General features: G+C 32.1%; 1 protein-coding gene across 1 annotated transcript in view; it reads left to right on the top strand.

Annotated features, from left to right (window-relative positions):
• The first annotated feature begins 543 nt into the window (after nt 1-543).
• Nucleotides 544-16,711, top strand: part of ci (transcriptional activator cubitus interruptus) — a 37,211-nt gene continuing 21,043 nt past the window's right edge. Inside the window, exons 1-2 of the mRNA XM_015510065.2 lie at nt 544-1,133; nt 9,931-10,354. Of these exons, the coding sequence (XP_015365551.2) occupies nt 10,143-10,354 (212 nt within the window). The 5' untranslated portion in view covers nt 544-1,133; nt 9,931-10,142. The remainder of the gene's footprint in view (nt 1,134-9,930; nt 10,355-16,711) is intronic.

Genomic DNA, 16,711 nt, shown 5'->3' with positions numbered 1-16,711 from the left:
ATATATATATATATTTTTTTTAATAGAATATTTATGAACACAATTGCAAATATTATACCTAGGTATAGTTATATGATTTACTATTTAAATTCTGTACATATTATATATGTCAATAGATAAAGACTGATTTCTCTCCAAGTAGTAAAAATATTTAAAGAATTATAAAATATACTTTATTTTGGTACTTTGGTATTGGTAGGTATACATTTAAAAATTTAAAAAATCAAATTTTGAACAACAGCAGCATTATTCAATAAAGAAAAAAATTGTACATGATTGCGTAAAATCGCTACTTATAATATTAATACAATATCATGTTGTGATGGCGTTTATAGTACAACAACAACAACGCTCGTTTTATACTATACTATTATAATGGGCGACCCGTCGACGTTCTATCAGAGAGCCGAGAGTTAAATGAGTCGTTATGTAGCTGTCAACCGGCGGCGGCATCGGGCAACGTGCGCTCCTATAGTCATCCCGTTTCGGAGGAGGAGTGGCCGCGGCGGCGCTCGTGTTGCCGAGATGTTCGGCGGCGGTCGAGACTGCACTCGGATCTCGGCTGATGATCGTTACGGTACGCGAGTGTGTGTGTGTGATTGTGCTATTTCCGTTTTCGTGTGCGTGTCCGTCTATATTATCTCTTCGTAGTTATAATATATTGTAGGTCCACCGCCGACCATATCATATTTGATAATTATAATAATTATTATTGAAATTTTTATCTCTTAATTATTATTGTAAATCTTAATACGATCCCATGTGACGTTTCACGGCGTCCAAAAGGATTCGACAACTGCATAATTTTTTTTCGCGTTTCTCTAGCAGGTGTGTTACTGTTTTAAAAAATTTTATTTTTCGTTTTTTGCTCAGTGAATTATTTTTGTTCCGAAAATATTATATTTTGTGTTGTCTGCAAACGAGTGCGCCTGCGATTGAGTCTCAAGTGCCTATAACTACGATAATTGTGAACAAGTGCGCTGTATAATAATGTGATAATATTTATTTTATGTTATTAACGAGCCCGTGTTTAAAATTGTATTCCTCGGATCAGTGATTTTATCATCGACAGAAATTTATTTTTCACCCTGTATGGATTGAATTCTATATACACATTGCCTTTGGAATAATCGGTGAGAACCTTCAAACAATAATTTATTCATAATTCTATTTTAAATTATATTATTATAATTTAACGCACTATATGAATGCGTAATCGTAATTTGATGCAGATCATCAAATAGCGATTTTTCATATAATATTATACATTATGTATGTCTGAGCGTTCAAATATGATAATAAAATGTAATAATAATATATTATATTATATGTATATAATCTTTATCCGTCACCAATGTGACTCACCATATATTGATTTCCAAGGGTGGTCAAATGATTTAGGCAATGTTTTAGTTAATATTAGTTTGTCATCAGCTGAACTAAACGAATCTGTACAATATCAAATTTTAAAACATCGCCTTTTGCATTACCAAAAATATTTAGTATAGATCATTTATCATTAAAACTTTACAATTATATAATATTATAGCGATCGGTAGAGTATTCGAAATTGTTGAGTTTATAAAAGCATAATTTTAGTGAGCAAATGATGACTGTTGATATTTTTATTTTTACAAATTTTAACATAAAATCATTTTCAACTTTTTAATCATCTTACGGCTGTGAGTTTAATGCACAAATTAAAACATAAAAAAATCATAAATGCACTTAAAGTCAAAACAAAAAAATTAGTTTAGTATGCGCCTCAATATTTCATTAAAAGGTAAGCATTTAACATTTTTAAAATTTCCTTTTAATCAACATTTTGAGAATAAAATAATTTTTAGCTATTGAAAATAAAATATTATGTTCAAATTTGGTTAAAAATAAAACTTATTGTGTTTAAGTATTTAGGCAGATACTTGCAAATTTTAAAACTTTTTAATTCGTTTATATAGGTAGGGTAGGTAATAATAATTAACTATCCTGTGCAAAATGAAAACGAATTCTTGAAATGTTTGGAAACTGTTAAAAATTATGTAAATTGTTTTAATAAATAAAAAAAAAAAACATTTAAAAGGGCAAAACAACTTTACTTCAAAAATCAAAAAAATTAAAATATGAAAAAATGTTTCAAACTTATTCATCAGTAATCGGTATACAATTTAAAATTTATGGGACGAAAACTACGTATTACAATACAAAAAACACCATTGATAAAGAATAATATTTTGAATTAGGTGTAGGTACAGAAAATTATTTGTGAATTTGGCATACATTTTATTCAAACTGAATTATATATTTCTACAGATTGTTATTGGAGTTATAATATTTAATCGTTTGTAGAAACTATTATTTTTTGTTTTTTTTTATAAACTTATAGATTATTTCATTGAGGGAAACATTGTTGGTTAGTCTATTTTGATTGGGTTTAAATCTTCTATTTTTTATTTGGTATTAAATGTCTTTGCCGATATATCCAATTTTATTTTTCGGCGTCTAACTTTATTGAAGTATTAAATCAAAAATAAAAGCTATTACTGTAGTATAATAAATCCTACTTATTATAAGTTTTTTCGATATGTTTTTTTGCGCTTAAACGAGAACGTTTACTACAGGCTACATCATATTGATATCTAATCTACCTACATGTCTCAATTGTTTATTAATGCTTATTTGACCACATGATGTTTTCGATCGATTAAAAATATTAACAAACATGTCAAACATATAATTTACATGCAACTTACTCTTAAAAAACATTATTGATTAATGGATATGATCTAATGGTTTTACCATGTTATAAGAAATATTAAAACTATAGTTTATGTTATAATGAACATATCGATATTTCAGACGATTTACATTATATAGTAGAATAAATTATATTATAATCTGTTGCACACGCACTATTTCATTAATCAACGTAAATCTATATAATAAAATGTGGTTTTTATTATAACGTAACGCCTAAATTTAAAAATCAATTAATTAGTAACGTACTATTATATAATGTTTTATAGGAAAACAATTATAGGTAATGGATTTATATATAAGTAATTCATTTTATTTTAGTTTAAAACCTATGAAATCAGAATGTAATTATATTTGTGTTAACATCTCATATTCCTTACCTAACTATAATTTATATTTCTTGTTAAAACATTAGTAGTTTTATTTATAATTATAAACTTATCTAATTAAAATTCAAATACAAAGTGGGAAAAAATGATTATTAATTTTATATCTAATATATTTGTGTTGAATGTTGAATGATACATTTAAAATTTTATAGATCACCTTCAGCCATTGAAACGGTTGGTATGTTTTATTAAAATTATCAAAAAGTAAAGTCACTATTTTTGTTGTATGGTTGAAAACAATAACATGCAATTAACCATTAATTTACGGTCATATTCTGCAGTAGTTTCAATAAATATAAGCACCTTCTATAATAATTATAGTAGCATGTCTCTAGACGACAGTTATTATAATTTTCAACGTTCACATTGACAATCTCACGTAGATATACGACGTCAACATCAAAATCCAACATAATGCAATTTCATTTTTTAAATATTTATATATTTTGACGTATTTTAAAATGAAATCTTCTCTGTTTTCACCGCAAATAGACATACACTGAATAATATTATAAACCAAGGGACTAAACCTTTCTCACCCGATCATTCCTAGTTGACACCAATATATGTTGCGTGTGCGTTTTATTTGACATAGCCCTATCCTAATCTTCATTTTTGAAAACGTGTCAAAAAAATTCAGTTAGTATATGAACTTTTAAACATATTGTAACTCAAAAATTAAAACCACACGTTTCAATAATTGTACAATTATATAAATAATATGTAAACAATAACATTAGATTCATCAATGTTCCAATATTAAACTTTTAAATTTATAGATTTATTTGTAATTGTTGAACTATAATAGTTTCATACTGAAAGTCCTTAATAATAAAAAAAAAAAATTACAAATAAAGACGATATAGGAAGGTACATAAATTTTTATATTTTCATTAAACAGCGTTTTTAATAAGTCCTACTGTTTTTTTCTAACCAAGCATAGACACGTCTCAAGACCTATAATTTGTATACGTATCATAAAGTATATTATATACATCCGTTTAAATTCGCGGGTTTAACATTACAAATTAATAATGATTTTCGCCGATTCTTTGAATCAGCCGTTAAATATTGCCTGTTTAGATCATCGGAAATTAGAATTAAAATATATTATTTTGTCTTTATGATCATCCATATCGATATTATATTCGTGATTATTTTGTTTTTAGCCGACTTGTATAAATTTATTGACCGCATCGGCTTACTCAAATATCGCCCATTCGTCATTTTCACAGAACGACGTCCGAAACACTATACTAGTTTATATTAGAGCCGCTTATTTTTTTATTTTAATATTAAATTTCCTCATTTAAAGAATGTTCAATACAACCACATTTTGGTGAATAAGTGGATTTTTCGAAGTATAAAAAAGTCATGTACGTGTGATTTTGTTCTTTTAACGACAGTTGAAAAATATTTATCAGATTTTTAATGATTATGAACTCTTTTGCACACACCAATGCACTACCTGCAATGCTACCCAAAACTCCTCAGCATTCAGTATAACAATGTTCTAGTCCACATACACATATAGCATAAATAAATACAAATTGGCACTTCTGATTTTGAATTGTCTGAAAAAGAAAATGTTTTTATTATATACCATTATTATTATTTCCTTTTCTTTTGTCCAGAATAATATTTTACCTGTAATAGGTTAGAGGGGTTGGATCTTTGTGTTCTGTCATGGCCTAAATACAATGATATATTTTACCCTTAATATACTTCTTATATGGTATTTTATTCCTTTATACAACCATAATCCTTAACTTTCATGATCATCTTTTTCATTGGATATGAAGCATAATAATATACGGAAATGCATTGAAATCATAAAAGGTAGGCATATAAATATTTCTTACTTCTTATCTCGAATTTAAAGGATTAGATTTTGTGTTTTGACATTTAAATGTAAGTAACATTACCCTTTTTCTCGGGAGTGTCACTATATAGTTTTGCACATCAGTTATCATCAATTGTGATCATCTATCGTCTATTGTATCTTGCATTAATTTGCAATCAATTTTATATATTATAATGTATTGTTTTTATTAGCATTAATATTTAATATATTATAATACATTAAATATGTATAGGTACGTATTAGGTACTAACAAAGGTAAAATAAATTAAATTTACTGTATATCATGGTACTATATAGGTAGTAGAATAGATATTATGCTTATGTAGGCAGTAAGTAGCCAAAAAAATATTAAGTACCAAAGAATTAGATTTCAATTTTTAAAGCTTTACATGTTAAATACACGGAATATATAAAAATTACATCATAGGTATTCATAAAAAGTTACTGCCTAGTGAAAAAATAGACAGGAAATAAATAAGAATCGATCAAATTAAATCTTCTGACTCCATAAGATAAATAGATACAAAATGTCAGGCATTACATACATAAAATATATAACACGACGCCACCCGATACAAGTCGAGCGTAAATCCACTAAATCCTGTAAACCTCAAATAAAAGTGAATTATAAAAATATATTAAACGATGTATTGTAATATGTAGCTTCTTAACTGGTCGAACCTTTTTAGCTTACAAGAGATTAGGACCCAGAACGGGATTAACATAGTTGTTTACAGAAACAACAAACACCGCTATTGCCCAGTATTTAACAGATTTTTAATGGCCACATTATAATTTATAATATAGTCGTATCGACTATTTAGTCATCCCAACGAAAAGAAATACGCTCCTGTGGCAAGTCAAGGTTCACTGTTTTGTTTTTTTTCTTTTTTGTATCGATCTCGTACATGTTATTATATAGTAATATAATAATATTCTACAGAATAAAATTATATATTATATTATTCAATTCCCATTATAGATACTCCGAACGCGGCTTACATATAAATACGTAACAATTAACGCCGAACAGTTAAATTCCATAGTTTTCCTTTGTCTATCCGACGAGCTGTTATACTACAGTACTTAGTTTACACCAATCAACTTCGAATATTGATTATTGACGTAGTACAACTCACTGATGGCAATGGTGTAATATGTAGATTGAGGTACGCCCGACGGACTGGAAAACACTCTCGGATTTGAATATTATTATCATAATTTATAATAATATCGTCGTATCTCTCTTCAGACATTTAAATATTATATCGACGGGAAAATATACGGAGCGCACAACGTTATGGACAAGATATTATTATTATTTTAATGCGTTACGATTGTATAGTTTTTAGTCGCACTGCACTCATACTCATGGTGTTTTGATTATTGTAGAAGAATACACATATTTTCTCGATAGAATGACAATATAGTAATAACGCGATATCATGCGTTTTCTTATGCCCGAATAATGTCCGTTTTACGATAAACATAATAATAATAATATGTTAAATTATAATAACATTACACACTACCAAGTAGGTATATACCCACTCATTATATGTATTATTATTTCCATCACATTTGCATAATATGAAAGAATATCACCATTGCTTTTAATTATAAAATCTTACAACTAGGTGGATAATATAATTTTTATAATATACTATTAGTTGCGAATCGATGATAATTCGTATAATTACTATAATATAATAGCCCGTGCGGTTTCCACAATCGCAATTTTCATCATCATTTCATCGCATATTATTATATAGTTCAACACCATTGAAGACATAAATAACACGTATTATATCATAATAATACATACATTGTAACTATGTATATTAACATGTACCTATAATACATGGCGCACTCCATATAAACATTGTAAATAATACTAAATTCTGCGAGTTGTGACGACGATATAATAATATACGCCTGTACCAGTTTATGTACTCTATATGCATATAATAATATTATAAATTACAATATTAAAATTTTTATAATATATAGATAATTTGTAATAACGAACGTTAAAACTGTTAACGCACGGTTAACCACCGTCGCCGACACAGCCGACTAGATCGTCTAGACTCTAGATCAAATTGTTAAACAACACTACCGTTGTATACGTCTTGTACAGAAAATCCTCGTAAAAGTGCGCCGCCAAACACGCACGTCGATTCGATTCAACCGTTTCCATACGATAATATTATAATAATTATGTATGATAATTTATATTAACCATAATTACTATATACCTACATTTGTATACTCAACGTGTTTATATAATAATATTAATACACGCTATACGCCTATACCTATACATAATATATCATGTATATTGTGGCTAATTGACTAATTGAGACGATCATCGTTATCGGCGAGTTGTTGACTGCGAAACACCTATCAGTTATCACTGCAGCATAATATTAAAATAAATAGAAGAAAAAACCGTCATTATTTTTATAAACAACAGTGGCGGGCACCGTATGTATTATTTACTCCGATGAGGGTTAAGGTCGACGATGACAAACGTTTATCCTATCGGACGCACGAACGCAAAAAATAAAAAACTCAGGATTTTGTTCGCACTAATTGTAAACTTGCGATGCGTTCCGTAGACAGGATTAATATAAAAATGTTTTTAATTTAATTTATTAAAATTTTTCTGCGGATACAATTAATATTTCAACAATGTAAACTACGCAAGTTCAGTGAAATAATTTGTTGGAATCCTACGAGGCTATTGTCTGTAATACGAATATTTTATACGAGTACAACACATCATAATATTGGCTTAATTGTTCCAAAAACAAAAAACCAGGCGTTATACATGCTTACGAATCGCATACAGTATTATATAGTTGTAAATATATCCTTTATGATGACATTGTATGAATTGCGTGGGTGATGTGCGTCCATACAAATTTATCGTATAAATATATTAGTAGGCGGAGAAGATCTTAAATTTTAAAACTCAAAATAATGTCGTTATAAAAAACGCGTGTCTTACGATCATCGATGGTATTTTAAGTTCCCACCGTTTACTGTTATAGAAAAAAAAAATATTGTAACCATCCCTTCGACGTTCGACGGTTACATCGTATTTATCTATTTTTTGATTCCGCGCTGCAGTGTGACGTGCATCACGCCTGGCTACGCGGTACACGTTATAATAATATATTACATCGTAAAGTGTGATACATACCGATCCTAATAATATAATAAAAATACAAAAACCGACCCGATCCGTTAATAAGGAATAAAAAATGGGGTAGTAAACAATAAAAAAACGAATGTAGGTATAGGTATATACGATACGTACCTATATAATATAGAGGAAACGTGAGTAAGACGACGTAAAAGAATTCGTGGAGGCTGCGTCGATGGAGGATGTTCAAGGTCTAACCCTAACGTGCGCGCGTACTAACCAACATACACACACACACACATACACACACCCACACACACACACACACACACACACACACACATGCACATAACAACGGCCATGCGCTAATGTCTTTATTAACTTGTACTTCTCCACTCGGCGTGCGTGCGTGAGTCTGTGTGTATATATATTACTACGCAACAACAACAGCGGCGGTGCAACGAACTGCCTTGCGCGCGCGCGCATACACACACACACAAACGCGTACTTAAATACAACACGACTGCTCATCCTCTCACCGCTGATAAAGTCATCATCGTCGTCGCGCGATCATCGTCTATTTTCCGTCGACCAGCCCCGAAGGAGAGAGTCCGCCGCCGCAGCAGATTGAGGTATATCATAACATCGTAATATACACGCACATATAGGTATATAGTGCCTACCTATCTCACAAACGAAAAACACCCACCGTGTAATCATACGCCTAGGCATCAAATTATAGGCGGATTATAATATCCAACCTATCCGACGACGAGTCTACATAATACGAGATTATGTACGATATACGCGCCGAGAGATGGACCGTAGAGTGTGTGCGCGTTTGATAGAGACACAGATATAGGCGCGAGATATATTATTATTATTGTTGTTGCCAGCAGTCAAATTTCAACTATGCCAAAGAAACAAAAGAAAACTTGCGCGCCGGGTAGTGTATACCTGCATAATAATAATAATAATAATATAACTAATACAAACGCGCATCCGGACCAATAGTATAATATGTGTATGTGTGTGTGTTACAACAGATAGATACCGACGCAGACGACGCGTTGTATTGTTCGGATTCGAATAAATAATAATAATAAAAAAAAAAATCGAAGATGGCTCCGACTGAGATGAAAAAATAAAGAAACGACCAGCGATAGGAATTCACCACAATCGATCGCGCGCGCACATGGCGCCTTAATTACATTTACGTTTTCGGCGGCGGCGGCAATGACTTTATTAGTAGCATAATATTATTATATTAGTTCCACACGCATGTACAGCATACATTTCATATTATTATTATATTATACGTCCTATTTTACAACCACGACATACCTAAAGGTACGTCCTACCTCTACTTGTATAATATAACTGCAGCCTACCCACCTAACTCTATATAAATTTTATAATATCCAAATACATTATATCGTATATTATAATATATTATATGAGTGTAAGACGTGTTATAGGTACTATAATATTATATATTTATATATATATATATATTATCTATATGTAATTTAGTGAGCTGGTACGTATTTATAAAAGACCATAACATCTATATATTGTATATTGTATAGCGTCCACCCCCGCGACGGGACTCGATGGATGCGCATTGTGCCAGCTGTACTGCAGAGTCCGGTGAAAAAAAATATATAATAATATAATAACGCGACCCCGACACGTTTTATATACCCCGAACATAACTACGCCTCTCCACGAAACGCATATTTTCAAATTTCTTTTTCTGTGTCTCTCCGCAGGTATCATATCAGCAGTATACCTGGCTATAGAATAGGGCGCAGTATCGCACGGGTGACGACGACCACGACGACGGTGCGGACACATTCATCCCGTCCGCTGCTGCTGCACAGGTGTATCGTGTGTATGGCCGTCGTACGGTCAGCGGCGTTTAGCCGTTCGGTTCCAAATCGCATCCGCCCGCAGCACCATCGCCGCGGCGGTGTCCTCCGGTATGCCTGACAAGGAGACCAGCATGCTGTACCCGAATCCGTTCGATTACTCCGTCGGGCTGTCCTTGCAGTTCCCGCTGTCGGCCGCCGCGGCCCCGCCACCGCCCCCGGACGCCAGAGGATCGTGCATATGGAACCCCAGCCTCATACCGCCCGCCACGTCGAGCCCGTCAACGTCCGGTATGGGCGCGTTTCACCAGCCGATACCGCACAGGTATTTAACAACAATATATTATGCTATTATTTATATTATCATTGTAACGAGCCGAACGAGAACATTGTGTATTCACTATTGTAATATATTATTATATATTGTGTGGGTCAAGGCACTCTAAAAACTTGCCAACTCCCCCAAAAAAGGTCATGCATGATTTATACCTCATTGTCGACATAGGTATATTATCGAGGTTTTTTAAATTTCGGTTCATTCACTAACTTTAAAAATAATATCATCATATTATATTAAAATCGTTTAAAAAAAAAAAAAAAATAATACTGTAGGTAATAATATTATATTAATGGATATGGAATTGACTGAAACGAGTAAAGTACTACGGTTATCTATACATTCTATTATTTTGTATACATAAACGTGTAGCTTGCGTTATTTGGAGTATTGAAGATACCAGCTATATTCGATTGACGATCGATAAAACTTGTTCATGTCTATTCTCTATCTGCCAATTCAGTCACACCGCTCACACATGTGGAGTAGAATAATTACACAGATCTGTATCTGGAAACGTCTAAAGTACTTTGAACAAATAAATATCAATAATACATTCCAATGTGTCATATTTAAAATTGTGAATCTATTTCAAGCTCTATATATACTGGAGTATAACGACTGATTGCCTATTAAGTATTTGAATCATGACTCATCAGATAATTTTTTCACAACGAACATGCAGTCTATGTAGTGTCATCTATACTTACCGCAACACTCAGTTTAAATCTAGTAATTAGTATTTTTGATCCTATAAAAATATTTTTTGAAAAAAAAAACATGCTATTAGGTACGCGAACAAAACGAAACTCTTAGATTTCGTAATAATCATCGATTATACATTCGATCAGATGACAACTGTAACGTTGACGGAGGAGATCCTTTTTCTCCTCTTTATCGCGACATTATTTCTCTTAAAGACTAGAGACGATGCAACGTCGGTGAATACAATGTGTTATATATATTACATATTATTATAGGTACAGTATAACAAATAAATTATTGTAATAGCGTGGCCAATCAAAGTCCGGTAGAGTACGTTGGTTGGAAATGACTTTCAAAATATTATATTACAACAGTGGTAGATAACATGTAGTAATATTAATTTATTTGACAACCAAACGTAATTCGGTGTAATAATAATTTAGAATGTTACTACCTCACCCCCATCATCCCCAAATGAGTAGTTACTCGTTCACTTCCTACTCTTATACACTTCGTCCGCTCTACAATTTCAGTAATTCTATTGCAGCAGCCATCAGGAAATTATAACAACGATTTACGAGTTTTTGATTCTTTGAAAATTATATTATAGGTATAACTCCTATGTGCTCGTATAACTATTACGTTTTCTTATTTTTCTACGAAAAAAAAATAAGTATAATATAGGACACGGAGATCCGAAAACTGGTTTACATGTGAGTTTCTATATACAATACGTCATAATATCCTCATCTCTATATATTTTTATCGTGGCATTCTGGTCCGTATAATAATAATACATATTATACTCTCAGAGCGACGTTTTACTTACTCGTAAGTCATAGTTTGTACACAGGTGTATATAATATACTCGCGGTACTGTATTATTGTTAAAAACGTCAAGTGTTTTATGCATTCGTCTACAGCAGACGATGAGCGCACACGCGCGTGTAAATTACCGATTTCGTTCGGCGTGACGGCCGTCAAACGTTTGACAAGTGTAACAGGCGGACATGTAATAATATTGCATACAGGTTCAGTTCCGTTATTATATTATATTTAGGTGTGCAGGGTAGTTATACTTATTAGTTATTATAATACATATATGTATATTATGTTCGTATATTATATGACTTGAATTGCGGTCATAATAACACGTATAAGTAATAATAGCGCCTGTATATTATATATATATATAACGACAGAGACGTTGTAAATCTATGCGTGTCCTTAGGGTGTTGACAAAAAAAAAAAAAAAAAAATAAAAAAAAAACAGTAAACACTAAACACGTCACGCCGTGGTACAAACCAACACTGTATAATATATACATAGTATTATATACAGTGTATATAATACTGTAAAACGTTTAATGCGATGGCCGTCGCGATATACGTCGTCCAGGAAACGCAATGCAATTCGTTTCGAGCGGCTGTCTGTCCGGCGGCGGGAAAATAAAATCCGAGACGTGTGAATAAACGATCTTCCCGCCGTGTAAAGCATCGAATTTATCTGTTTCAAATGAAATTTGACCGATCCGTCCTCGGAGGACGATTGTGACTCCATGGAAAATAATATATATGGGATGATAAAACGACCGCCGCGGTGCGATAAAAATATAGGTGTCTGCAAAACGCTGACTAAGGCGGGATTGCAAATGGTTCCCATCACACATGCGTAATAGCATAATATTTTATAATGCTAAACCTTTGTGCTGAGAATGGCGGAAAAAATAAAAAACCTCTAGTTGCGATTAACTGCACTGGACTGCAGTTTGGAATTTTTACACAGGCGAATTTAATATATTTTCATTAACTACTTATATATCATAATATTATCGTTTATCTACAGTCCTAACATTTGTCTAAAAACCGTTTCCAAACATTTTGAACTCTATATTATATCGATTGACGACATTATAATTTATGTCTTGACCTTTTTGACGGCTTAAAATGTATGAAAGTTATCATATTGTTTAGAACTCCCCTTTTTTATTTCAATCGTCCACACTTATTCGCTGTTTTCAAATATTTTAAATAAATCGATTTCTATATTATTTCTGAATTACAGAGAAAAATAGACGATTAACTTGATATTTAGGAAATTTTAAATTGGTTTTTTTTTATAAAAATGCAAGACTACCTGCATCTCCAATCGGCAATCACAATATTAACTTAAAATGTATATGTACTGCCCGCCGCATACATATTGACGTAATGATGTTTAAATAAGACGAGTAGGTATACTATTTTTCGATCTAGATCACCTTTTCCATCACCACAGTATTCACCACCCATCGTTTTATATGGGTGTCAACTGACACCCACACGTTCCCCTTTGTACGTGCCACTGAATTTCGGTGAAATGTTGGACAAAGTAATATTTACATAAGTATATAGATGACTAGCCATATTGTTCACTCCACGCGCATTTATAACACTTTTTATTATTATATTATTATACGCATATAAAAAACACACACGCAAATATCGGAGTAGTTATAGCGGTTTGTAATGCCAATCGTCCACCCCCTCCCCCACTAATACACACACACACACCTCCGTCCGTCTTGAACACAGAAGGATGACGCGATTACATTACGCGGAGTGCAGTGTGCGTGCATATTATGGCAAAGAGGTTTTTCAAAAGAATTCACGCCTCTGCGGGGAAGACACGGGAGAGGAATGTTGTATTGCCGCGTACTCACACGCACACATACTGCACTGCAGCTTATAAGCGACCGGTGGTGGACCGGTAATGGTATTTGTTGTAAAAAGTAAAAGAAAAAAAATAATAATACGTACAAGTACAATACACAATATAATATATCGTCGTATATAATAATATGTAAGACGGAAGACGATATAATAATATAATAATATGTGAAGGGAAAAAAGTATATGGAAAAAAAACGTTTGTTTGAACAACATCGCACTGCGCGGCAAGCATATTTCGAATACGCGTTCGAAATCGATCTCGGATATTTGCGCGACGTTATTTTTTACATCCGTCTTCTGGTAGTTAGGTTTTTTTTTTGTACGCGAGTCGTTCACTTGGCTTGGGAAAACTGGCGATAATCTGCACGCACCGCTCATTGCACATAATATTATTATTATTATTGTTTTTTTTTTTTTTACTCATACGAAACGCTGATACGATGACAATTATTATTATTATCATCATTATCATTATCGTTGTTATACTGTAGGTTAGCTAGACAATTTTCGCGTGAGTTTACGGCTACGGCGAGGTAATTTTTTAACGTTTTAGATTCCGAGCGAAGCTGCAAGAGGAATGTGTATTTTATTACAGTTGTTCGACGATGTTTTTTTTACGTCTGTGGTCGCTTTTGCTTGTAAAAAATGAGTGATCAGATCATATTATTATGCTTACCTACCCTGTTTATTCTGTTAGAAAATCGAACGTCTATATTATTGTGTGTAATAAACTCCAGAGGTCTTCAAACTATGAGCCTACAGAGTTAATATAATAGTGGTAATATTTATATTTGTTTCACGTTTTCTGAATATTATAATGTACAGCACGTCCGTTTTTCGTAAAAACGAATTTTTAATTTTTTGTCATTATTGAAAGTGCGTATATTAATAATGATAGGAACTCTTGAGACACTGGCCTGAAATATTGTTTAATTTATAGCAAAAGGTGTATAGTGATGTACAAAATATCAATATTAAATGGATTAAATAATAAAAACAATAAAAGCGTTTTTGAGGTTACTAACTCTATGGATATTCAGAATGATTTAAAATATTAATATTTTTCACCGATATTAATTTCTATGAGGTTTTGCGTTTTCGATCAAGTTTCGCTCCGGATCATTTTTTATGTTATTTTAGGCACATGTGTGGCGGTTTGCAGGCTGTTGCTGCGGGTAAGCAACGCGTATACAGTATACACTGTACACATGATATATAACGTGCACCACTAAACATGCATAGAATAAAATATGATATACGATATATTAATAATAACGCTTATACATAATTTAAAGATGATAAAAAAACTGTGTACGATATAAATACCCGATAACTCGCAGGATTGCGTTACAAACGGTTATAACATGTAATCTTATTTTCTGTTGAGATTTTTTTTTATATCCCAACCTAAAGTCCGTTGTTTGTCAAGAATTTGCAGAGGTGTATTTTTTACTGATAATCTGATGGTATATATTGCTGTGTATACATACTACATAAAGTATTGTGTGCGTTGCACAGGAAGGTCCATTGTATCGTATCTCTTTTTTCACGCAAATATTGTCACAGCTTCCCTTTATTTTTTATACGTGCCAATGTTCACCGCATCTAACGCGAGCTTTTAACGTTCAATCATGACCTTCGTAAAAGTACCTAGCCATTGTTGTGTTATCAATTGTAATTTTTGTTGTTATCGCGCTAATACATTTTAAATTAGTTTCGCAGTTTTGACAATTGATTGAGTCGAGTTCAAAGTTCCACTGTCGTACTTAGCCATACTCAATAGTTTTGTGAACACAATGACTTTAGTATCATTTTAATATTTTTACTTAATACCGGATATACTAAGCGATAAGTGATTTTACATTACACTATTAATTTCTTTATACATTTTTCATCAGAGTAAGTGAACTGCTTAAAAAAAATTCCAATTTAGCGAGCCTATTTCAATCATAATGCATAATATTGTTGATTTTGGTTATACTATAACACAATAAATTAAGATACAATGTACATTCTGATAGTCAACGTGCAGTTAATGACATACACTATCATAAAAATAATCCAATATCCTAATGATTTAGAGATCCCGTGCGAGAGGCCATTAACCCGTTCGTCCCTGAGATGTGCTCATAATGACTTTGTTCGGCCCGCGCACATAATATTTTATATAATGTTTAATATTATATAATACGACAGCGGCGGTGCGTGCGTACATATTGTCCTTTTCGCCAATTGTCGTTAATTATTGCTCTATGATGGTGGACAAAAGACAAATCACAGGGCCACCGCCAAGTCTTTATTAATTTCAATTACTATAAATGGATACCCAATTGAATGCAATGAGGATGTTATCCACTGCAGTCCAAATATATCATCACATACATTATGATAATAACAATACCAATTATTATTACGTTGTACCAGTGCCGGATCAAGCCAAATAATATAGCCCTAAGAATGTTTTTCCTCACCCCCTCCAGAATAAATTACATATTTTAAACTATAACATAGCCACTAACCAAAATTAATACCTATTAAGACTGTGATAGGCAGTTAAGTTAAAATTATTCTAATAGGTATATAACGAAATATTAATTCATTATTCTTCATATAATACATTTCTACCATTATATTTTTTGACTAAAACTGTACTATCACATTGTCATCACTCATCAGTAATTTAGGATTAGGGATTTCATGACTCCCGCTTGAATAAAAATAACATACCCATAATACATATATATATTATATGTATATACATATTACATAACTATTGAGGCATAGATTTTAATTTCAAAACGTTTTAACCAATAGATCTTCCATTTTTATTGTATAGATATCGCACCGACGTCAATTTGCCATAAGAATTTAATGCAGTAAAATTTATCGAAATTATGACACCTCAGCTATATTGTATTCGTTATCCAG

Source organism: Diuraphis noxia, unplaced genomic scaffold, assembly GCF_037042655.1.
Source record: "Diuraphis noxia isolate RWA-SAM2 unplaced genomic scaffold, SU_Dnox_SAM2 contig0002, whole genome shotgun sequence".
In the NCBI taxonomy this organism is placed as follows: domain Eukaryota; kingdom Metazoa; phylum Arthropoda; class Insecta; order Hemiptera; family Aphididae; genus Diuraphis; species Diuraphis noxia.
Note: the sequence above shows the minus strand (reverse complement) of the source record. Positions and strands in the feature narration are given on the sequence as shown.